General features: G+C 38.1%; 1 protein-coding gene across 5 annotated transcripts in view; it reads right to left on the reverse strand.

Moving 5' to 3' along the window:
• EPB41L4A (erythrocyte membrane protein band 4.1 like 4A) overlaps window positions 1–24,998 on the reverse strand; it is a 290,674-nt gene that overhangs the window by 162,839 nt on the left and 102,837 nt on the right. For 4 of the 5 annotated variants that reach the window (XR_008660989.2, XM_063612902.1, XM_055298370.2 and 1 more), the window contains one exon: window positions 12,202–12,306. The exons of the other annotated variant lie outside the window; for it this stretch is intronic. Coding sequence is in view for 3 of the 4 variants with exons in the window: in XM_063612902.1 (XP_063468972.1) it covers window positions 12,202–12,306 (105 nt within the window). In the remaining variant the exon portion in view is untranslated. The remainder of the gene's footprint in view (window positions 1–12,201; window positions 12,307–24,998) is intronic. 5 annotated transcript variants of the gene reach the window in all.

The raw sequence follows: 24,998 nt of genomic DNA on the forward strand, positions 1-24,998 counted from the left end.
GTCTAGTGCTATCAGTGCAGTAATGAAGTCCCCCACTATTACTGTGTTGCTCTCTATCTCATTCCTTAAGTCTAGCAGTAATTGTTTTACAAATTTGGGAGCTCCAGTGTTAAGTGCATATATATTTAGGATTGTGATGTTTTCTTGTTGGACAAGGACTTTTATCATTATATAATGTCCTACTTTGTCTTTTTTAACTGCTCTTAAAGTTTGTTTTGTCTGATATACGCCTGCTTGCTTTTGGTGTCTATTCGCATGGAATATCTTTTTCCACCCCTTTATCTTAAGTTTACATGAGTCCTTATATGTTAGGTGAGTCTCTTGAAGGCAGCAGATACCTGGTTGGTGAATTCTCATCCATTCTGCAATTCCGTATCTTTTAAGTGGAGCATTTAGGCTATTTACATTCAACATCTGTATTGAGATACGAGGTACTATTCCATTCATTGTGCTATTTGTTGCCTGTACACCTTGTTTTTTTTTTTTTTAATTATATTTTTGTTTTATAGGTCCTGTGAGACTTACGCTTTAAGGAAGTTCTGTTACTGATGTGTTTCCAGGATTTGTTTCAAGATTTAGAGCTCATTTTAGCAGTTCTTATACTGCTGGCTTAGGAGTGGCAAATTCTCTCAGCATTTGTTCACCTGAAAAAGACTATCTTTTCTTCATTTATGAAGCTTAGTTTTCTGGAGACAAAATTTTTGGCTGATGATTGTTTTGTTTAAGTAGGCTGCAGATAGGGACCCAATCCCTTCTAGCTTGTAGGGTTTCTGCTGAGAAATCTGCTGTTAATCTGATAGGTTTTCCTTTATAGGTTACCCGGTGCTTTTGCCTCACAGCTACTCTGCAAGATATTATCCAGGAGAACTTCCCCAATCTAGCAAGGCAGGCCAGCATTCAGATTCAGGAAATACAGAGAACGCCACAAAGATACTCCTCGAGAAGGGCAACTCCAAGACACATAATTGTCAGATTCACCAAAGTTGAAATGAAGGAAAAAATGTTAAGGGCAGACAGAGAGAAAGGTCGGGTTACCCACAAAGGGAAGCCCATCAGACTAACAGCTGATCTCTCAGCAGAAACTCTACAAGCCAGAAGAGAGTGGGGGCTGATATTCAACATTCTTAAAGATAAGAATTTTCAAGCCAGAATTTCCTATCCCGCCAAACTAAGCTTCACAAGTGAAGGAGAAATAAAATGCTTTACAGACAAGCAAACGCTGAGTGATTTTGTCACCACCAGGCCTGCCCTAAAAGAGCTCCTGAAGGAAGCACTAAACATGGAAAGGAACAACCGGTACCAGCCACTGCAAAAACACGCCAAACTGTAAAGACCATCAAGGCTAGGAAGAAACTTTAGCAACTAACGAGCAAAATAACCAATTAACATCATAATGACAGGATCAGATTCACACATAACAATATTAACGTTAAACGTAAATGGGCTAAATGCTCCAATCAAAAGACACAGACTGGCAAACTGGATAAGGAGTCAGGACCCATCAGTGTGCTGTATTCAGGAAACCCATCTCACGTGCAGAGACACACATAGACTCAAAATAAAGGGATGGAGGAAGATCTATCAAGCAAATGGAAAACAAAAAAAGGCAGGGGTTGCGATCCTAGTCTCTGATAAAATAGACTTTAAACCAACAAAGATCAAAAGAGACAAAGAAGGCCATTACATAATGGTAAAGGGATCAATTCAACAAGAAGAGCTAACTATCCTAAATATATATGCACCCAACACAGGAGCACCCAGATTCATAAAGCAAGTCCTCAGTGACCTACAAAGGGACTTAAACTCCCACACAATAATAATGGGAGATTTTAACACCCCACTGTCAACATTAGACTGATCAACGAGACAGAAAGTTAACAAGGATATCCAGGAATTGAACTCAGCTCTACATAAAGTGGACCTAATAGACATCTACAGAACTCTCCACCCCAAGTCAACAGAATATACATTTTTTTCAGCACCACACCACACCTATTCCAAAATTGACCACATAGTTGGAAGTAAAGCTCTCCTCAGCAAATGTAAAAGAACAGAAATTATAACAAACTGTCTCTCAGACCACAGTGCAATCAAACTAGAACTCGGGATTAAGAAACTCACTCAAAACCGCTCAACCACATGGAAACTGAACAACCTGCTCCTGAATGACTATTGGGTACATAATGAAATGAAGGCAGAAATAAAGATGTTCTTTGAAACCAACGAGAACAAAGACACAACATACCAGAATCTCTGGGACACGTTCAAAGCAGTGTGTAGAGGGAAATTTATAGCACTAAATGCCCACAAGAGAAAGCAGGAAAGATCCAAAATTGACACCTTAACATCACAATTAAAAGAACTAGAAAAGCAAGAGCAAACACATTCAAAAGCTAGCAGAAGGCTAGAAATAACTAAAATCAGAGCAGAACTGAAGGAAATAGAGACACAAAAAACCCTTCAAAAAATTAATGAATCCAGGAGCTGGTTTTTTGAAAAGATCAACAAAATTGATGGACCACTAGTAAGACTAATAAAGAAGAAAAGAGAGAAGAATCAAATAGATGCAATAAAAAACGAAAAAGGGGATATCACCACCGATCCCACAGAAATACAATCTACCATCAGAGAATACTACAAACACCTCTATGCAAATAAACTAGAAAATCTAGAAGAAATGGATAAATTCCTCGACAAATACACCCTCCCAAGACTAAACCAGGAAGAAGTTGAATCTCTGAATAGACCAATAACAGGTTCTGAAATTGTGGCAATAATCAATAGCTTACCAACCAAAAAGAGTCCAGGACCTGATGGATTCACAGCTGAATTCTACCAGAGGTACAAGGAGGAACTGGTACCATTCCATCTGAAACTATTCCAATCGATAGAAAAAGAGGGAATCCTCCCTAACACATTTTACGAAGCCAGCATCGTCCTGATACCAAAACCTGGCAGAGACATAACCAAAAAAGAGAATTTCAGACCAATATCCTTGATGAACATTGATGCAAAAATCCTCAATAAAATACTGGCAAACCGAATCCAGCAGCACATCAAAAAGCTTATACACCACGATCAAGTGGGCTTCATCCCTGGGATGCAAGGCTGGTTCAACATACACAAATCAATAAATGTAATCCAGCATATAAACAGAACCAAAGACAAAAACCACATGATTATCTCAATAGATGCAGAAAAGGCCTTTGACAAAATTCAACAACCCTTCATGCTAAAAACTCTCAATAAATTAGGTATTGATGGGACGTATCTCAAAATAATAAGAGCTATCTACAACAAACCCACAGCCAATATCATACTGAATGGGCAAAAACTGGAAGCATTCCCTCTGAAAACTGGCACAAGACAGGGATGCCCTCTCTCACCGCTCCTATTCAACATAGTGCTGGAAGTTCTGGCCAGAGCAATCAGGCAGGAGAAGGAAATAAAAGGTATTCAATTAGGAAAAGAGGAGGTCAAATTGTCCCTGTTTGCAGATGACATGATTGTATATCTAGAAAACCCCATTGTCTCAGCCCAAAATCTCCTTAAGCTGATTAGCAACTTCAGCAAAGTCTCAGGATACAAAATTAATGTACAAAAATCACAAGCATTCTTGTACACCAATAACAGACAAACAGAGAGCCAAATCATGAGTGAACTCCCATTCACAATTGCTTCAAAGAGAATAAAATACCTAGGAATCCAACTTACAAGGGATGTGAAGGACCTCTTCAAGGAGAACTACAAACCACTGCTCAATGAAATAAAAGAGGATACAAACAAATGGAAGAACATTCCTTGCTCATGGGTTGGAAGAATCAATATCGTGAAAACGGCCATACTGCCCAAGGTAATTTATAGATTCAATGCCATCCCCATCAAGCTACCAATGACTTTCTTCACAGAATTGGAAAAAACTACTTTAAAGTTCATATGGAACCAAAAAAGAGCCCGCATCGCCAAGTCAATCCTAAGCCAAAAGAACAAAGCTGGAGGCATCATGCTACCTGACTTTAAACTATACTACAAGGCTACAGTAACCAAAACAGCATGGTACTGGTACCACAACAGAGACATAGATCAATGGAACAGAACAGAGCCCTCAGAAATGATGCCGCATATCTACAACTATCTGATCTTTGACAAACCTGACAAAAACAAGAAATGGGGAAAGGATTCCCTATTTAATAAATGGTGCTGGGAAAACTGGCTAGCCATATGTAGAAAGCTGCAACTGGATCCCTTCCTTACACCTTATACAAAAATTAATTCAAGATGGATTAAAGACTTATATGTTAGACCTAAAACCATTAAAATCCTACAAGAAAACCTAGGCAATACCATTCAGGACATAGGCGTGGGCAAGGACTTCATGTCTAAAACACCAAAAGCAAAGGCAACAAAAGCCAAAATTGACAAATGGGATCTCATTAAACTAAAGAGCTTCTGCACAGCAAAAGAAACTACCATCAGAGTGAACAGGCAACCTACAGAATGGGAGAAAATTTTTGCAACCTACTCATCTGACAAAGGGCTAATATCCAGAATCTACAATGAACTCAAACAAATTTACAAGAAAAAAACAAACAACCCCATCAAAAAGTCGGCAGAGGACATGAACAGACACTTCTCAAAAGAAGACATTTATGCAGCCAAAAAACACATGAAGAAATGCTCATCATCACTGGCCATCAGAGAAATGCAAATCAAAACCACAGTGAGATACCATCTCACACCAGTTAGAATGGCCATCATTAAAAAATCAGGAAACAACAGGTGCTGGAGAGGATGTGGAGAAATAGGAACACTTTTACACTGTTGGTGGGACTGTAAACTAGTTCAACCATTGTGGAAGTCAGTGTGGCGATTCCTCAGGGATCTCGAACTAGAAATACCATTTGACCCAGCCATCCCATTACTGGGTATATACCCAAAGGATTATAAATCATGCTGCTATAAAGACACATGCACACGTATGTTTATTGCGGCACTATTCACAATAGCAAAGAGTTGGAACCAACCCAAATGTCCAACAATGATAGACTGGATTAAGAAAATGTGGCACATATACACCATGGAATACTATGCAGCCATAAAAAATGATGAGTTCGTGTCCTTTGTAGGGACATGGATGAAACTGGAAATCATCATTCTCAGTAAACTATCGCAAGGACAAAAAACCAAACACCGCATGTTCTCACTCATAGGTGGGAATTGAACAATGAGAACTCATGGACACAGGAAGGGGAACATCACACTCCGGGGACTGTTGTGGGGTGGGGGGAGGGGGGAGGGACAGCATTAGGAGATATACCTAATGCTAAATGACGAGTTAATGGGTGCAGGAAATCAACATGGCACATGGATACATATGTAACAAACCTGCACATTGTGCACATGTACCCTAAAACCCTAAAGTATAATAATAAAAAAAAAAAAAATAAGAAAAAAAAAAAAAAAAGATTCTTTCCCTCATCTTAACTTTAGCTAACCTGATGACAATGTGCCTAGGTAATGATCTTTTTGCAATTTGCCAGGTGTTCTTTGAGCTCCTTCTATTTGGATGTTTAGGTCTTAGGCAAGGCCAGGGAAGTTTTACTAGATTATTCCCCCAAATATGTTTTCCAAACTTTTAGATTCCTCTTCTTCCTCAGGAATGCCAGTTATTCTTCGATTTGGTCACTTAATGTAATCTCACATTTCTTGCAGGCTTTGCTCATTTTTTTAAATTCTTTTTTCTTAGTCTTTGTTGGACTGGGTTAATTTGATAACCTTACTTCGAGATCTGAAGTTCTTTATTCTGCTTGTTCGAGTCTTATTGCTGAGAATTTCAAGAACATTTTGCATTTCTCTTAAGTGTGTCCTTTATTAAGTTGTGATTGTTTTTTATTTATGCTATCTATTTCACTGAAGATTTCTCCCCTCGTTTCTTGTATCATTTTTTTGATTTCCTTAAATTGGACTTCACCTTTCTCTGGTGCCTCCTTAATTGGTTTAATAATCTTCTAAATGCCTTTTCAGGTAAATCAGGACTTTTTCTTGGTTTGGATCCACTGCTGATGAGAGAGTATGCTTTTTTGGGTGGTGTTGAAGAACATTCTTGTATCATATTACCAGAATTGTTTTTCTGGTTCTTTCTCCTTTGAGTAAACTATGTTAGAGGGAAGATCTGGAACTCAAGGCTGCTGTTCAGATTCTTTTGTCCCATGGGGTGTTCCCTTGATGTAGCACTCTCCCCCTTTTCCTAGGAATGTGGCTTCCTGAGAGCTGAGATGCAGTGACTATTATTTCCCTTCTGGATCTAGCCACCCAGCAGGGCTACCAGACTCCAGGCTGGTACTAGAGGTTGTCTGCACAGAGTCCTGTGATGTGAACCATCTTCACGTCTCTCAGCCATGGATACCAGCACAGTATTTGTGGTGTCTCCGGGGTCTTGCAGGAGCAATCTGCTTCCTTCAAAGGGTCTGTGGATTCTCTCAGCTTTCTTGGTATATTTCTGCAGTAGTTCTGGAGCAAAATTTCACAATGCAAGTCTCTACACACTGCACGATACGTCCGAGTGGGAGCTGCAATCTAGTCCTGCCCCCTGTCATTTTCCCAAGAAAATATGTTTAATAATTATTAAAATGCATAGTGTTTTGCTGTTTTAATTAATTGTATAATGACAACGATGGTAATAACAACTATTTTTAGGGCTCAATAACAATTAGAGCCTTAACATCTTAGGAAATTTTTAAAATTCCAATTTATATGTATATTATGGATATATGTATTTTATTAATAAAAATATAATAACATTTTAGGGAGAAAGTAGAATAGGCATACAAGTTTAAAGACATAAAAGGAATAAATAAATGTTTCTAATTTTTAAAAAAGAGCTTGTTCACATATTTTTGTAAAGGTAGATGAAGAGTACAAAATTGCTATGAAATATAAATTCACAGGATACATTTAAAAGGAATATGACAATTTGATTTTACAATGTCAATATTTACGATAAGCCAAAGATCTGGATCTACTAAAACTTACAAAATTTTAATTCTCAACCTAAAATTACACACGAGTACATGGTTTTTTAAAAAAATTCGTAGACCAGGTATGGTGGCTCACACCTATAATCCTAGCACTTTGGGAGGCTGAGGCAGGAGGATCACTTGAGCTCAGGAGTTTGAAACCAGCCTAAGCAACATAGTGTGATGTCATCTCTAAGAAAAAAAAAAATCTTGAAAATCACTGATCTCAGAAACATTTTTTAAAAAGAGCAGATTTGGAGGGGAAGATGGCTTCAGTTTTGAATATGTTACCTTTGAGATATACATGAGAGGCATCTGAGTAGTGAACAACAGCTAAAACATTATGTGGACCACACATGTTAAAGCACTAGTCTGTGTATTTTTTACAGATTCCTTCAATCATCACTACCACCCTATGAAGCTGGTACTATTACTATCCTCACTGTATAAACAGAGGAACTGAAGTATAGAAAAGTTAGGGAGACTCACTCAATGCCACACAGCTCTCCAGGTGGACTGTGGTTTGAACCCATACAGTCTGAATCCAGATTTTGAATTTTAACACAGTGTAGTCTCTCCTGAAACATCTGGGTTGAAGATAGGAATCTGAGGCTCAGTCTTTCAATATAATTTAAACCATGGGACAGTTACCAAGGAAAAGTAACACACATTCGTCAGCAGGAAAATTAGAGCTTCGGTGCTATGGGGCCCTCTACAGATGCTTCCGGCATTCCCTTCCAGGCCGTGGAGTCTTGAAAAGCCACCCGCCATCATTGTTTCCCAGATACCCTTCATGTGTTGTTGTCAGCCCTGCCAGGATACTGTGCTTCTCATGATGCTCTTCATAAAGTCAAAGGGTTACCTGAGAGGAACTTTCTGCTTCTTGATCTTTCCCCTCTGTTCCTCCAACAGATGCTTGAAGACATCTCACATAGTAAGTTTCATTCTGTAATAATCCAGCATGACAATCTTCCTTTCTTTGCAACAGGACTCACATTATCACTTATACATATTTTATCAGTCATTATAGGTACTTTCCAGAACATATAATCACAGAATGTGAAACTTTACACATGTTACAAAACACAGCATCAGGATGAAAGGAAGAGGGCCACTACTGATGGCAGAGAGGACACACTTGAGCATGCCTGCTGGAGCTCAATGGATGAGGATTTTTGTTCAATACTCAGAGTACTCGGGGGCAGGGAAGAGAATACAAATATTATACATACACAGTTTAGTATAGAAGCTTAAGGAAATTATCTCAGAGATAAACAGTACTAGCAAAGGTAGCACTAAATGTGTGGGCCTGAACAGAGTTAGAGCATAAGAGAATCAAGGACAAAATCCTGGTGAACACCAACATTTTATGGAACAGGCAGTGGAATCATGATCATAGAGAGGACTGAATAGGAATAACCAGAGAAAACATGACAGAGAAACAAAAAGAATATAGTGCCAGAAGAACAAAATGAGAAGATTTCAAGAATGGGCAAGTTGTTAGTGTCAAAGCAAAAGAAAGGTCAACTAAGATAAGGACTGACAGAGTCTCTTGGATTTAGCAACTGGCAAGGCAAGGCCAGTTTCAGTGATGTAATTGGGATCGAAGCTGCATGGTGATATGTTTAGGAAACAATGGGATTTCAGAAGTGAATGTAAGAAACTTAGACAAGATTTTCTGAAGTTTACGTGTGATGCAGAAGGAGCCAAAGACAGCAGCAGATAAGGGAGGGCAAAGGAAGAGGGGAAAGGGAGGTTCTAAATGGGAAAGACTTGAACACACCCAAACACTGACTGGAAAGAGGGAGCAGGTAGGGCAGAGAGACGCAAAACAGAAAAAGCAAGGTGGTAAGATCCAGCTCACAGACACTGGTGACAGGAAAGGAAGGGTAAGAAGCAACTATGTGTGTTTGGGGGTGGGGTGGTCAACAAAGTGGGAAGTTTCTGATTGCTTTTATCGTCTTAGAGAAGGAAAAACAGAATTCACTGGCAGAAGACAATGTTTGCATGCTGTCTTCATCTGTGTGCTTCACACATTCCCCCTCCTTTGACTTCTGAAGTAAAAGGGCAGCAGACCCAGCAGCCTAATTCTCAATGCCACGTTGATTTCCATATTCTAAGAAAAGCCTTAATACACAACTTCTGCCCTTCAAGGAGTAATCTGTAAAGGAGCCTCAAGTGCTAACATAAAGTAAGACATAACTATAGTTTCTGGGAATTTTCTGTAAGTCAAACCAAGGCCCTAATATGAGAGACCTACATCCCCACACACACCAGTCTGGATCAAGAACGAACCTGACTGGCACAAGCCAGAGTGGAACAGAAAATAGGCTCTATGCCCAGGCTAAGCGCTTTCCCTTTCAAAACTAATCTTAAAACCAGAAGTAGTATTGAGATATCACATTTATATTTATTACTGCTTTCAGTATCAACAAAACTCATCTTCAAAAATCTCAAAGGTATTTAAGAATCTACAGTTTAATTTTTTCTTTTCTTCCAGACTTTTTCCTTCTTCATTCCACTGATATCACCAGCAATATTTTCTCCCATCCTAGTTTCAACACGAAAGGCCTTTTACACGTTTAACACCTTATCATCTACAAAGAGCTATCGTGTGTTCTGATTTAGTCCTATATCAATCCTGACAGTTGAGGAGAAAAAGCATTTTATTGTCAATTTACAGATAAGCATATCAAGATTCAGAAAAATTAAGTGATTCTATCATTTTTTAGGAGCAGACACAGGACTCAAACCTATCTTGTGACTCTCAAGGCAGCTATCCATTCCACCAGATCACAATCCATTTGTAGCAACTTCTGAAAGCCTAAAACATGGCTCAAGTTCCTTCTAGCCTCTGATTAATTTCAAATAAACCAGTTCCTTAAAGGGAAGACTGTGCTGCTGCAATTTCCATTATCTTGAAAGTCAGGATATTACAGTGGTTGAAAGGTCTTGGAGACATTCAGACTTGGGGTGGAATTCTGGTCCTAATACATGCTGATTATGCGACCTTGGGAAAGGTGCTTAACCTTCTTAGTTTGCGTTTCATCATCTCCAACAGAAAGATAATAATACTTTAGAGAACTTTTCTGAGCATACAATTTCAACAAACAAAAATATTTACAGTCTGTGGTGCACTGATGATGATGGTGATAATAATGGTGAATGATGAGTTCCAGGGTTCTAGGTTCTCCTGGTCCTCCAGTGCAGACAACTTCTCAGATGTGTGAGGTCCCAAATGTACAGTAATTCAATCAACATTCATGAAAACCATTACTTGGTTTTTAAGACAAAGATTTTTTAACCATATCCTGTACTATTTTCACACAGGGTTTTTTTTAAATCCTTTTTTGTGTTAAGTAACTGTCAGATATGCAGGGTTGCTTCTAATATACTTTTGATAAAACTGTTACCAAGATGAAGTACAAAATTTCATTACATTATTCTCACAGCCTCCTACAATTAAAAGGTAATCAGACAATACATGTGAACATGCAGACTAAGCAATGTTTACAAATCATCTCTATTTTAGCTTAGTTCACTATTAGAATATAACAAAAAGAGGTTAAGAATACTTTTTTCATGTCATCTGCACACCTGATATTCTTATCACATCAAAAAAATATGACTTAAGAGCTTTCTCCTTCTAAATGTGTCATTTCACCTTACAAACTGTATTATAATCACTATCATAAATGCCAAATCTTTAGGAGTAAAAGAGGAAAAAAATGTTCTTAATTTAAACCCTGCAAAACTTTCAATAAACTAGCAACAGTAACTGCTACAGAAGGGGCTACTGTTTTGAAATTCTCTAGCTTTTCACATTTTTCCTTTGCAAAGTTAAAAAAAGGTGAGGGGGAAGATAGAGACAAACAAGGTCTATATAACTTCAGCAAGACAGTCAATCTTTCCAGGCAAAGTCTGACATAGTAGATAAGATCAGAAAACTGTAGTTTTCTCTGCTAAGAAAAAAATGTTATTTCAAAAATATGAATGTACCACATGATACCTTCTTTAGCCTTCAATTTAATCTTTCTGTATAGATTTACAGTTCTGCTATATTTATTCGTAGTCTGTACAAGATAGAATTCAGTGGACTTCTAAACATGTCTGTTCCCCTTTTTTTCAACATGTCATAATGACCACTAGCCTTTAGAAAGGTATTCCTTTCTATGGAAAGCTATCCAACATACCCAATTTTTCATTCCAACCTTATGAAATCCTCCTGTGAAACAGAATAGATTGAGGAACTAGCTCAAGAAAAGTCACAAATGATCACCATCACTAGTGGAAACACCACTCAGAAAATCATGTTCTTCACTGAATGTACCACAAATGACCCAGTGGAGGATGGGAGAACAAATGAAGGAAGAGGAGAACATCTCTATTTCAACAGCAGTTGAATAGGATGAAAAATAAAAGGCAGGTCAAATAGGGTATTTCTAAGATAAGCATGTGAGCATTCTACCTAATGAGGCTGTGCCTATCTGAAGCTAAAATCTTTCTTAGACTAAACCTAAAGTCACATTAATGAATATCCTTTCATCCTTCAAAATCTTCATCTCCAAAGTTTTTCCATTGTGGTGAATTTCTTAGTAACTCTCTACTCTGGACTGGAAGACCCTCTGAATTAACCTTTGTGAACAACTGACATAAGAACTAAAAGCTAAGTTGCCTTTATTACTCTTATTTCATCAGGTTCATGAACAAAAAAACCTCTACTTATTTTATTTTGTAACAGCTCATCTCACTTATAAAACTTAGGTAGTCACTTTGTTTTTACACTGTATTTCTTCTCTAACCACTCCCTTTCTTAAAAGGCAGTTAATATCTGTCACTTCAAGAGACTAGCCACTTGCCTTCTAACACATATTAAATGACATATTCAGTCCTCCATGTTCACTCATGCTTTGCATTCACTATGATAAGGTTGCAAATCTGGAAATCACATATGCCATCTGCAAAGAGTACTACACATGTACAGAAGCTGTGAATCCAGCAACTCTATAGACTTTTGGCAGAAGAGGAAAAAATGCAAAGAAATTATCAAGGGAAAACATGTTTGAGATTTTCAAAGTCTTTTTCAGTGACAAAGAACCTAACCACCTAAAACCATATCAGGAAAAGCCAGAGATAGAGTCAAATTTATAATCAGAAAAATTTAACATGAAGTCACCTTACTCACCGTCTGATGGCTTCTGTCACAGTAACGTAGCCCAAAATAATCTATCTCCACAAGGTTTACGTGATGGAATACATGGTCAAGGACAACGGAACCTTTCGTTGACTTCTGCAAAAATAATTCAGTTTTATATTTTTTAACTTCCCTTTTGTTCCTAAGTAGTACACAATCATGGTTCTCATCTTTGATTAGTTTCACTCACAATAGCAGCAATTGTATTAGACCATGGTTCTTCTCTGTAAGTTGTGCCTCAATTATGAAGAAAAAAATTTGATTTAAAGCAAAATGTATTATAGAAATTGCTTTGGAAAATACTTTTTAAATCGTAGTGGGTTTTAAATTAATATAAGCTTCTTTCTTCTGGGATTATACATTATCTTCAGGACAAAATTCCTCTTTTAATAAAGATAATCTTTTATAGGAAGACATCTAATAAATGCATCAAAAAAACACTTTGTTTAAAAATCCCACCATCCTCTCATTTTAAAAAGCAATTTTCACCTATAGCATTACTCTCACAATGAATACAGAAGATATATAAAATTAACAGTAGTCAAAGCTCTTATCTTCAATCCTCAAATAATAAACCCATAGATTAAAGCTGCTAAAGCTAATGTTCTGAAAAGCCCCTGTGAAGATATTTCACTTCATCTTTTTCACGTAAGCACAGACACAAAACTTTTCTTTTGGCTGCTTTTTAAATACTGATAACTACCTGAAAAGCTAATCTCTTCTCTCCCCACCTACTACATATACAGATTCTTTAAATTTAGATTCTTATCATCTAACATACTAAAAATCAATTATTCACACATGTAAGAAACACTTGTATAGATACAGCCTCTTCCTTTCTCTCGCCCCATCTCTGGCTGGTATAACAAGATAATAAAAGAAATCCCACAGCAAGTCTCACATTATGGTAATAAAGGAGGGCTTTTGTTCAGTTTCATCTTCCCTCAGAAAATTACCAGGATGCATTTATCCACGTATGGTGAGCACTTAATACTGCACTGCTTTTAGAAAATGGATTGTTAACATGAGAGAAATGTTGTTATTAAATGTATTATAAAATGGGCAATATGAGGTTATAAAAGCACACACCACAGTGTACACACCAAGAACTTTCTTCAAGTTCTTGTTACAAATTCCATAGGTATTTTGTTCTCCTCTAAATTACTTTGGCTAACTTTAACTGGTTCCTTTTTCAAAATCCATTAAATAATTTATAAACAAAAAGCCCTTCCATGATGAATCTTTAGGTTATTGGACATTTTCTGCAATAATCACAATGCCACAGTGGCCTGTTAATGTCTCTGTGCTCATGTACCTGTGTACTTCTCGGAGGTAAAAATGTTGAAGTGAAATTACTCATCTGAAGGATATGTATACTCATAATTACAGTGGGCACTGCCAAAAAGACCATTACAATTCATTCGATCAGAGTATGTATGTTTTCTCCGCACCCTTGCCAACATTTGGATTGCAAAAATTTTTTCCAATCTGACTGAGCAAAAAAAGAGGGGAATAAAGGAATTGTTTTAACTTATATTTTCCTGACATTAATAAAAGCAAGCACTGTTTCGTGTGCTTACTAGCCAATTGCATTTCCTAGCCTTTGAGTTAGGCATTCCCTAACCGAAAGTTTATGAGCAAATTCTCCTAAGTACCTCTAAATACTTGTAGAATTTTACTTATGCTTAGCTCTTCATTCTGTCTTGGGATAAGGGCCCAACTGTGCTTCCAAATGGATAGACAACTACACCACTATTTACCAAAAACAGCCATCATTTCCCTGTTGATTTGAAACAACTTTATCATCTATTAAATGAACCCCAGTACTCTATCTCATGGGTTATTCCAGAACCAATACCCCCAAGATTTTAATGTACGTAGTTTAATTTGTTTGATATCCATCTTTCTTTTTCAAAACTATCTTCGCTAGTTCTTAAACATTTTACACTTTTGATGTGGGTCTTACAAAATTCTATTTAGGCTTTGTGGCAAGCAAATTTACCAAATGCCCTCCCTCCCCTAAAGATGTCCTGCCCTGACCTCTGGAACCTGCATGATGAGAATACCACCCCTATAATTGTGTTATGCTATATGGCACAGTTAACGTTAAGATAGGGAGATCACTGAAGTGGGCCTAATCAAATGGGCTCTATAAAGCACAGCACTCTCTCCAGCAGAAGGGAAAAGCAAGAGGAAAGTCAACTATATTCAAACCATGAGAAGGGTTCCACACTTCCCTGTCACTTGAAAGATGAAGGGGGCTATCTGAGAAGAATGAGAACAGCCTCAGGACCTGAGGGGAGCCCCCAGCTAACAGCCAGCAAAGAGATGGGAACCTCAGTCCTACAACCACAAAAGCGGGATTCTGCCAACAGCCAACAAGGGTTTGGAAGTCGATTCTTCCCCATCATCCTCAGATAAGTGCTCAGCTGACTAACACCTTGATTTCATCCTTGTAGGGCCCTGCAGGGAAGCCAGCTGTGACATCCTGGACTTGTGTCCTACAGAACTGTGAAATAATAAATGACAGTATGTTTAAACCACTATGCTAGTGATAATTTGTTATGCAACAATAAAAAATAATACAGGCTAGTTCTTAGCTATTTTAGTTTTATTGCTGTTATACTTTCTGACTGGCTATTGCTAATGCATTGGAAGGCCAACTAATATTCCCTATTGGTCTTATTCCCAGCCATCTTGCTAAATTCTTGTTAGTTTGTCTATGGAGTCTTCTCAGATAATCACTTTTCAAAATGCTTTTTCAAAATGCTCCTCCACATTTATTTCTTCTTTTCTTACTGAATTGGCTGGGACCTCAATAAAAGAATAACTAGCAGTTTTGAGAACATGCACCCTGTCTTCTTCCTGACTGTAATGGAATTGCTTCTAAAATTTCACCACTAAGTATAATGGCTGGTGTATGGCCCTAACGCATATCCTTAACCAAATAGATGGTTCCTTCAATTCTGCTTTTTTTGGTCTTATTCTGTTTTGGCCTTTAATCAATGACTAACAGTTTTATCAACTTCTTTTTGGGAATAAAAGATGAGTATATGATGTTTGTCCTTTCAGCTTTGAGTTACATTAAAAGAGTTTCTAATGCCAAATCTTCTTAGAGAAATTCGCGCTTTAGTCCTTTTTGTTCTGGGTACATATCAAACCCTCTGCCAATGTGCAAACAATCCCCCTATGTGAATCTTGGTGGAGGCAGGAATCAGGCTCCCAGAATAACTGAGAGCCAGGTCACAGGCATATGATCTGTGGTTTCAGCCAAGGACTTTGACTTCTGAGCGATAGTTTAGGATTAATTCACAGAGTGGCTCCCAAGAGTAAGGGAGTATCCAATAGCAAAGGCATCCAAAGATGGAATCAGCTGTGACAAGCAGTAGAAATGACTGATTCCTGAGTCAGATTTTCCAGCATTCTTATCTTTTTCCCGAGACAGGGTCTCACTCTGTCACCCAGGCTGGAATGCAGTGGTGTGATCTTGGCTCACTGCAACCTCCAAGTGATCCTCCTGCCTCAGCCTCCTGAGTAGCTGAGACTACAGGCATGCACCACCACACCCGGCTACAGCATTCTTGAGGTACAAAATAGGAACATTCAGGCAATCTACCACCTTCATTTTCTGAATATTTATGTTTGGCTCAAGAGGCAGGCCAGTATCCCAAGTAAAAATCCTGAGTAGCAGTACAGAAAAGTGGAACCAATCGTATATTAAAAATATCATGATGAATACAAAAAGCTTATCCTTTTTGTAAGTCCATCCTTGGTGTAAGTACATCAAGCAAGGATTCTTAAGTAAATTCTGTCCCATGTAATTATGAAAAGAATTTACTGGAAAGATACTGAGTATCTCACAGGCTCTATAGATATCACACTAATGGTTTCCTAGAGCTTTTTATGATTCCTATCTATCCACGCCACTAAGCTTGGAATACTCAATCCATCACTACAACCTTTCGTAGTTCTTTTGCTCACGTTTTGGGCTGTGGTTTACACCTTCAATTGTTTTCCATTTGCCTTTCAGGAATTTTTCTTATCATTTCTGGTCCACTGAGACCAGATCGCACTGCTGTACCCCAGCCTGGGCGACAGAGTGAGACTCTGTCTCTTTGATCTAAAATTTTAGATCAAACTTTCTTACTTTCCAGGTTACTGTAGAAAGTGCACACACACCTTTCCTCTTACTTCAAAATATTTCTGGAATGCTGGCATATGAAGATAGACTTCCATTTTGATCTAATCTCACTTATGGGTCCTTTCTCCCATCTAGGCACAGAGAGAAACAGATGGAATAACTAGAGCAGGTAGAGTCACACAACTCTACCTAATTCTTCTATCCCAAACAGGTAAACAAGAAGTGGTTCGTGAACAAAGAGGAAACAATTATGCCTGAAACTACGTATGACAATGAAATGGTACAGATTTTAAAAATATGTAAATCAAATCTGTCTTTATGCAAACTATATTTGTGCTTCTGTGTCCAGCAGAAATGTTAGGGTTTTCAAATAAAGATAATAGATTTATAAAGCATAAAAAGGATCCAATATTCTACTCACAAAGATTATACACAAAAGCAAGCTCAGAAAACCAGCTCAGGAGTTCAGAAAGTACATAGAAATTCTAAAATTTTCATGCAGAGGAAGAAATCATCAAATTTGAAAACTTTCCAAAACAATCATTCTAAAACTACCAGAATATGTCAATCTTTTGTGACAATTTTGCATTTATATAGAATCTGGTGCTGCAAATGCTTTGCAAATATTATCCTTTAGCATCTTTTGTTACCCTCTACCGAGAGGACACAAGGAAAGCATCTCATGTTATGCAACAAATCCAGTGCTGACCATAAAAAAAATGACGTCTCATGATTCCCTCTATAGCTTTCTGTATAGTGCAGGTGTGTCTACACAGGCACCTGGAGCAGGGCCAGGAGAGTCTCAGAAATGCTGTATTTCTGTCACTACTTCAAGCAAACACGCACATGAAAACCTCTTAACTTTTCATCTGTCATACTGTAATGTAATAAGACTTAGAAAGCATGGATGCCAAAGGTAAATTAGCTACTGGGGTGGAGGTATATATCACCAGCTCACACTTCTGTCCATTCTGCCCTAACTGACCTCTTCCAATAACCCTTTGCCCAATCAGTATTCCATTGTTATGTCTCCTGCCCTTATACACATGGATAATTTCATTCCTCTTATGGGTACTTTGTAGAGACTGCCTATGTGCCAATATTTTGCAGTTCAGGTGTAAGGTCTTCAGGTCCAGAAGAAATCATCTTTGAATAAAGAAATTAAGAACTGACAGAGAACTGACATAAGAACCAAAGTGCGATTAAAGTATATTTGTCCAGGAAGGGGCCAGTCCTAGGATTTATTACAGGAAAAAAGGATATCATGAAACACATGACTTCATTCATTGAAATATTTATTTATTTATTGCCTAATACCAGCAAATGCTTACTCTCTAGAAAATGGGAAAAGTACACTAATAAATGCCAAAAGAAAGCAGGATGATTGTCTTTCAGAATTCCAGAATATAATGCAACGTGATGTGATGCAGGAAGTCTTTGACCAGCCTATTGGAATCCCTGAGAAGCCCTAGGGCTATGGAGTGACTAAGAAACTTCTAAAAAGTGACTAAAAACTTTATTGAGAAAGTGAGACAGGGAGAGATTTGGTTATCATCAAAAGTCCTTTTGTAGGGCGGGCATAGTGGCTCACACCTGTAATCCCAGCACTTTGGGAGGCCGAGGCGGGTGGATCATGAGATCAGGAGATCGAGACCATCCTGTCTAACATGGTGAAACCCCATCTCTACTAAAAATACAAAAACTTAGCTGGGCGTAGTGGTGCGTGCCTGTAATCCCAGCTTCTCAGGAGGCTGAGGCAGGAGAATCGCTTGAACCCGGGAGGTGGAGATGGCAGTGAGCCGAGATCATGCCACTGCACTGCAGCCTGGGCAACAGAGCGAGATTCCATCTCAAAAAAAAAAAAAAAAAAAAAAATCCTTTTGTGCCTTGGACTAGCAACCAGGCACACATATTACTTGCATAAAAAAATTCTTGAAAAGAAAAGGCAACCAGGTTGTAATTAGTCATTACCTTTTTTTGCTGTGGAGGCAGTTTGTTTGTCAATTTGGTTCATGCACCAAGAAGCATTAGGTAAGGAATGCACAGAGGAATATGGTGATGAGCTGTTAATTTGTATACTATGTTTACACATAAACAATTCATACTTCCCAACCGCTCCAAAAAAAGGTAACTTTTTTTTTTTTTTTGAGACGGAGTCTCGCTGTGTCCCCTAGGCTGGAGTGCAGTGGTGCAATCTCCGCTCACTGCAAGCTCCGCCTCCCGGGTTCACGCCATTCTCCTGCCTCAGCCTCCGAAGTAGCTGGGACTACAGGTGCCCACCACCATGTTCAGCTAATTTGTATTTTTAGTAGACAGGGTTTCACCATGTTAGCCAAGATGCTCTCAATCTCCTGACCTTGTGATCTGCCCGTCTCAGCCTCCCAAAGCGCTTGGATTACAGGCGTGAGCCACTGCACCTGGCCACTTTGTAACTTTTTAATCTGAATTATTCCTGAGCCTTTTGAACAGGTAGACCAAACTATTACAGGCCATTATATACCAATGTGGAAGCCAAGTACCCCCATTCCTTAACATGCTGAAAAGGGGCTTCATTTCTAAGTCAGAAGGCTAGTTTCATTTGAAATTTAACGAAATCTTGATTCTTAACCTTACTTCTTTCAATATTTTGCAAAGGAAAAGATATGAAAGTCAGCTGGGTGTGGTAGCTCATGCCTGTAATCCCAGCACTTTGGGAGGCCGAGGCGGGGGGATCACCTGAGGTCAGGAGTTTGACACCTGCCTCAGCAACAATGTGAAACCCCAACTCTACTTTAAAAAAAAAAAAAAAAAAAAATTAGCCGAGCATGATGGCAGGCGCCTGTGGTCCCAGCTACTACAAGGTCAGGAGATCGAGACCATCCTGGCTAACATGGTGAAACCCTGTCTCTATTAAAAATACAAAAACTTAGCTGGGCATAGTGGCATGCACGTCGGGAGGCCGAGACAGGAAAATTGCCTGAACCCGGGAGGCGGAGATTGCAGTGAGCCAAGATCGCGATACTGCACTCCAGCCTGGGCAACGGAGCAAGACTCCATCTCAAAAAAAAAAAAAAAAAAAAAAGGACATAAAAATGATATTTAGTGCCATTCCAGTTTTCTTCTGACCATTTCCAGAAGAAATCTCTGCCAAAATGGGGAATTCACAAGATGCCACAAAATAAGGTACAACTATAACATGCCCAAGGACTTTCTGAAATCAATAAATAAATTAAAATTTTGTCTTCGATAATAATGGACCTCCACTAATGAGACATTTGAGAGAATGAACTGGGTAACACCCCAAATATCAGGGAGGGATATTTGGAAACCTGAAAGAAATGCTTCCCATTTCAGGTTTCAGGAGGTCTCCTTGGGATATCTTTCCTGCTCTATGTCATGGTCAAAATCCTACTTACCCTTCAAGATCCAGTTAAAATGCCACTTTCTTCATAAAGCCTGTCCAAATCCTCTCAACCTCATTATGACCTCTCCCTCCATCGAACCTACCAAGTTTCTTATTTTTGCCTGTCTCTGATACTTACACTCTTGCACTCTTAAGATGGCCATTCTGTTAACTTTCCTACTTATGTTTAGACATTTGGAAAGCATATGCTGAGTATCACACACCACTTACTTTCTATGCAGTCCAATAACTTATTCTCAGTAAGAGCTGCCTAAAAGTTAACTGAATTAATACCAAGGGCAAATAACATGGTGGTCTATAAATTGAACACTTCTTCCTGTTTCTTATGAAGATTTCCATTTTTCTTGACCAATCAGACTTATAAAATTAAAGAAAAAGCTGACCAGATCCATGTATTTTGTTATATCACCTGATACACAGAGATTCAGTTTACTTTTAATTTTAAAATATACATTTGTTTCAGTGATGTATAATTCCAATAGACTCAATATATTTCTAAAGGTAGCATAAGGAATAAATATCTTATATTTAAAATGGATAAAACACCAAAAACTGAGGAAGTCATATGTTACATTTTTATACCTAAAACTTGCATAGAAATTTTTATGCAATAAAATAAATCTGACAGAAATTTGATTTTCCATCATCAAAAAAATAAAGAAGACTTGATATGAGACAGTTAAGAAGAAAATAAAAATAAAGGGAGCACCTGATTTTTTATAACTAATCAGCAAAACTTCATCTCAATGTAACAATATATTAATTTACTTTTAAAATGAGAGTAAATGCCTATTACATACTTCTGGATTGTGAATTGTATTCCACTTAACTCTCTGCAAATGAGATAGATTACTTTCATTACTGACATACTAGCAACATTCCAGAAAGAACACAGCTACAAAAGGCTTATAATCTCAGAGAAAGACTCACTAGTAGGACAAGTTTATTTGAAAATACCATCAGCGGAGCTTTCAACCAGAACAAAGAATATTTCAAATGAGTAATAACAACTTTGCAGATTAACATGACATTACAAACCAGAAAGGCAGGTTTCTGCCAGCTGCACAGAATGATAACTATTACATCTGAGACAAACAGCTTACTCCTTCACAAAGGGGAAATGAACCCTGCAAAAAATTCTTATAATGTTATGCCTTTAAAAATTCACTCTATCTTTATTTAGTATTTTGACCACAATACATTCCTAGTTCTCTGGGAAAACTTAAAATTACATTAATTTTTTAGCTTAGGCCATTATTAATAGGCAAAGTGGGGGCATGGAGGAGACATTCTTCAGGTACCAAAGTTAACTCCTTCCCAGGGGAGGCACTGTTCACTCCCACTGTTTCTGTCTAAGAGCTACCCTCACCCTCCAGATGAGGAAAATCCTCATTTAATCATTAAAAAATGAGTAAAATGTGTTTTTCTAGGTGCTATTAATATTTATATTTTTCATATATAAAAGTTTGTTCACATTGATAAGCTTTTCTCAGCTATCTATTCCTTTGTAACAAATAACTTCAAAACTCAGTGGCTTAAAGCAACAAGTTGCCCATAATTCTAAAATTTAGCCAGGGCTCAGAAGAGACAGCTGGTATCAGCTCCATCTGCTGTTGGCTGGAGAGGTCTACCAGGGCTGAAGAACCCAGGATGGCTTCATTCACATATTGACACCTCACCTGAGATGGCTGGAATGGCTGGAAGCTGGCTGGGCCACTCACCCTCTAAGCAAGGTAATCTGACTTCATGACATGGTGACTTAGGGCTCCAAGAGACAAACAGCAGAAGCTGCCAAGTTTCTGAAGGCCGAGATCTGGCACAGCATCACTCTTGCTACACTCTATTGATCAAAGCAAGTCACTGAGCCAATGCAGATGGAAAGGGAGCAAAAACAGATCCCATCTCTTGATAGGAGGAATGACATGAACATATAGTGAGTGACTGGAAGAATCACAGGTGGCTATCTTTGTTGACAACCTACCACATCTTTTTTTTCTCTCTAAACTTGTTATATGCTTTATGTTTTCCTTCACTCATCTCTGTAATATTTCAAATTAGAGCAAAAGAAAGAATGACAGTAAATTATCTTGATCATCTATACAAAAAGAACTATGCTAGATGATTTCTTGCACTTTGTTTCATTTAATCACTACAAGAGCTATGCAAACTTGTAATTTTTTATTTTATAAATAAGCTCACGAAGGTTGGGAAAGAATAGCAGTTTGGCTAGAGTAACACAGAAAGAAAGGGAAAAGGCAGGGACTCCAACCCAGAAATATCTAACTTAAAATCCTGAGCTCCTTCTAACACAGCAGTGATTCTTGAAGCCTGGAGGGCCTAGAGACCCTTTCAATGGTCCATGAAGTCAGATCTATATTCCTAATGTTATTAGTTTGTTATTTGTCATTTGCCCTTCTCTCACAATTACAGAGTTTTCTAGCGGTCACAGGGCATATCACAATAGATGATGCATAAAGTAGCTATGGCAATCCAGCTACTTTCTGTTAAGCTAGATATCATAGTTGCAAAAATGTCAAAACAAGGTCATTCTTCTAAAATTGTTATGTTTTGGACAATACATCTTTTTTGTAAAAATATAAAACTATTTTTGTTGACAAGTAATTTTTTAAATGGGTTTTTTGGATGATTTTAAAAATCTTTCCACTTTAATTTATAATAATGGTAAACAGATACAGAGATAACCCATATGAACAAAAGCTCTTCCAGGTCCTCAATAATTTCAGAGTATAAGGGGCTCCTAAGACTGAAAAGCTTGAGAATTACTACACTATACTAAAACACAAAGGAATGTCCTTGATGACATACATTGCAAAATAGGCAATTCTGATTCTTAGATACCTGGAAAGCCAGTCCTTCCTCATTTTATAGATGAGGAAACTCAGAGCCGAGACATGAGTGACTTGCCCACAGGTCACAGGGCTGGCTAACTAAAAATCTAGAAATACAATCAATGCAGCATCATTGCCACTAACCAAGCACTTGCCTTCTCTTTTTTCCTACCAATTTTGTTAGGAGTTCACAAAAATCCTGTCAGTAACAAAACCAAAAGAAAAAAACAAAGCAGTCCACAAGGAAGGTCAGAGGTTAAATAACGTGTAATGGCATTATTTGGCAATAGAAATCAGAATTCCCAGAGTAGAGAGCTATTTTCAAGACTAATTTAAAGGATATTCTTTGGTTTCATCACTGTCTAGGATCCCTGAGCCACCATGAAAGAAGTCTAACGACTCTGCTGGAGAAACCATGTGGAGAGACCTTGAGAATACATAAGAAGTAGGACTCAAGCCCAACCTTTCAGATGCCCTGCTAATGCATCAGGCCTGTGAATGAACACATTTTTGGTCCTCCAGATTACTCCAACTGCCTAATCAATACCAACCAATGTTCACAGTCAACACCACATGGAGAGAAGTTGCCCAGCCAAGCCTTGCTCACTGTCCTGACCTACAAGTCATAAGATATAATAACTGCTATTTCAAGCCACTAAATGTTGGGTAGTTTGTTACAGAACTACACAACCACAGATAACCAGACTAAGACCCCAATGTTCTCAGCCCAGAAATATGGACTCTCACAAAGAAGAGTTAAAGCAGACACCAAACATTAGTAATTCCTGTCTTCCTACCTGTTTCAAGATAGGTAACATACGTATGTTACATAGAAAAACCTCAAGAATTTCCAGTTAAATGCTATTTCATACTCCCCTTCAGTCTCCCTGTACTGTAACCCTTCCTTCAACCCTTGTTCATGGGTTACCATGAAGCATGTCCCTGGGTATTGTCACATTAGCTTGTTATAGGAAACACAGCAACAACACCTCAATAGCAATGACCACATCTGGTACCCACATCTTTCGTTTCTAAATATCATTCTCCACCCCTTGGAAAACAGACCGATTCCAAGGCTGAGACAGGAAAGTACAAGGCCTTAAATAACTTACTGCACCAAAAATGAAAACAGTGTTCAAATAATGATGGAGGCATTTCAAAAGAACATTTCAAAAGCTAGGAGCCAGCTTGACAGGACTCTAGCTAATCAAATCTGGGACAATCTGAACAAAAAATAAATGATAGTATCAGATTACAACCCCTACAAGAAAAATCCATGAGTCCAAGTGAATATAAATACATGTGTGAATAAATAAAAAGAAGAGAAATGCATCCTTACAATAAAATGCCAACTAATAAATGTAGAAGGAATGACAGAATAAGAAAACTACCATCATTAAGTACAACCGATTTGGTCAAGAATCAGTGGATGCTAAAATGAGTGCATGAGGGTCAAAGGCAGAATAGAATTTACACCTAAAAGGATGAACCAACAACAACAAAAAATATAGAATCACTTCTAAGTTTTTCCTGCTAAAAAACAGATAAGATGAAAATAATGAAGAAGCATCAGACAAGCCAAAATTGAGGGACATTGTGCAAAATACTTGGCCTATTCTCTTCAAAAATAGTATGGTTATCAAAGTATCAAGTAACTGTTCTACACTGAAGGAGACTTTTAAAACCTAAGAAAATGCAATAAATAATTCTAGATTGGATTATTTGGCTCAAAGGACAACCAACATTTGCCTGGGGTCTGTGGATTAGATGAGTGTACTTTGCCTCATTCCCTGATGTTGAATAGTTCTGCCGTGATGATGTACTAGAGGATCCTTTTGGGGTATTAGGCATTAAGGTATTAAGGGGTAACCAGTCTCGTGTTTTCAATTTACTCACAAGTAGTTCAATAAGAGAAAAAAATCATAATAAAGCCTACATGGTAAAATGTTAGCAACTGCATCTGTGAGTGAAGGATCTAAAGAGTTGTTTGTATTATTATTAGAGCTCTTCTGTAAGCTTGATATTATTTCAAAAGTTAAATGAAATCACTCATCCTCACCTATTCAAGGCACTTTAGAAGTTCCAGGCCTTGCTCATTCTTCCACCCAAAAGAACTCTCTTGCTCACCCTGCATCTTGCTCCCTTCTTCCCATCCTGCCCAACTCTCTAAGTCCTTTCATCCTTTTTTCAGGGACCAGTGAAGGAAGAAAGCTGTGTGAGAAAAGAGGAAGGAGAAGGCTGTGACCCACTCGATAGCAGTCATCTGCATTCCATCATACAACATAATCCAGGATTCTGCTGAAAGTATGGGTTTTATGACACATTATAACTTTCCCCCTTAACACAAAAGCCCTCTAAAGTGACCCAAGAAACATTTCACTAAAGTCATTTTAAC

The sequence above is a fragment of the Symphalangus syndactylus genome, chromosome 11 (assembly GCF_028878055.3).
Source record: "Symphalangus syndactylus isolate Jambi chromosome 11, NHGRI_mSymSyn1-v2.1_pri, whole genome shotgun sequence".
In the NCBI taxonomy this organism is placed as follows: Eukaryota; Metazoa; Chordata; class Mammalia; order Primates; family Hylobatidae; genus Symphalangus; species Symphalangus syndactylus.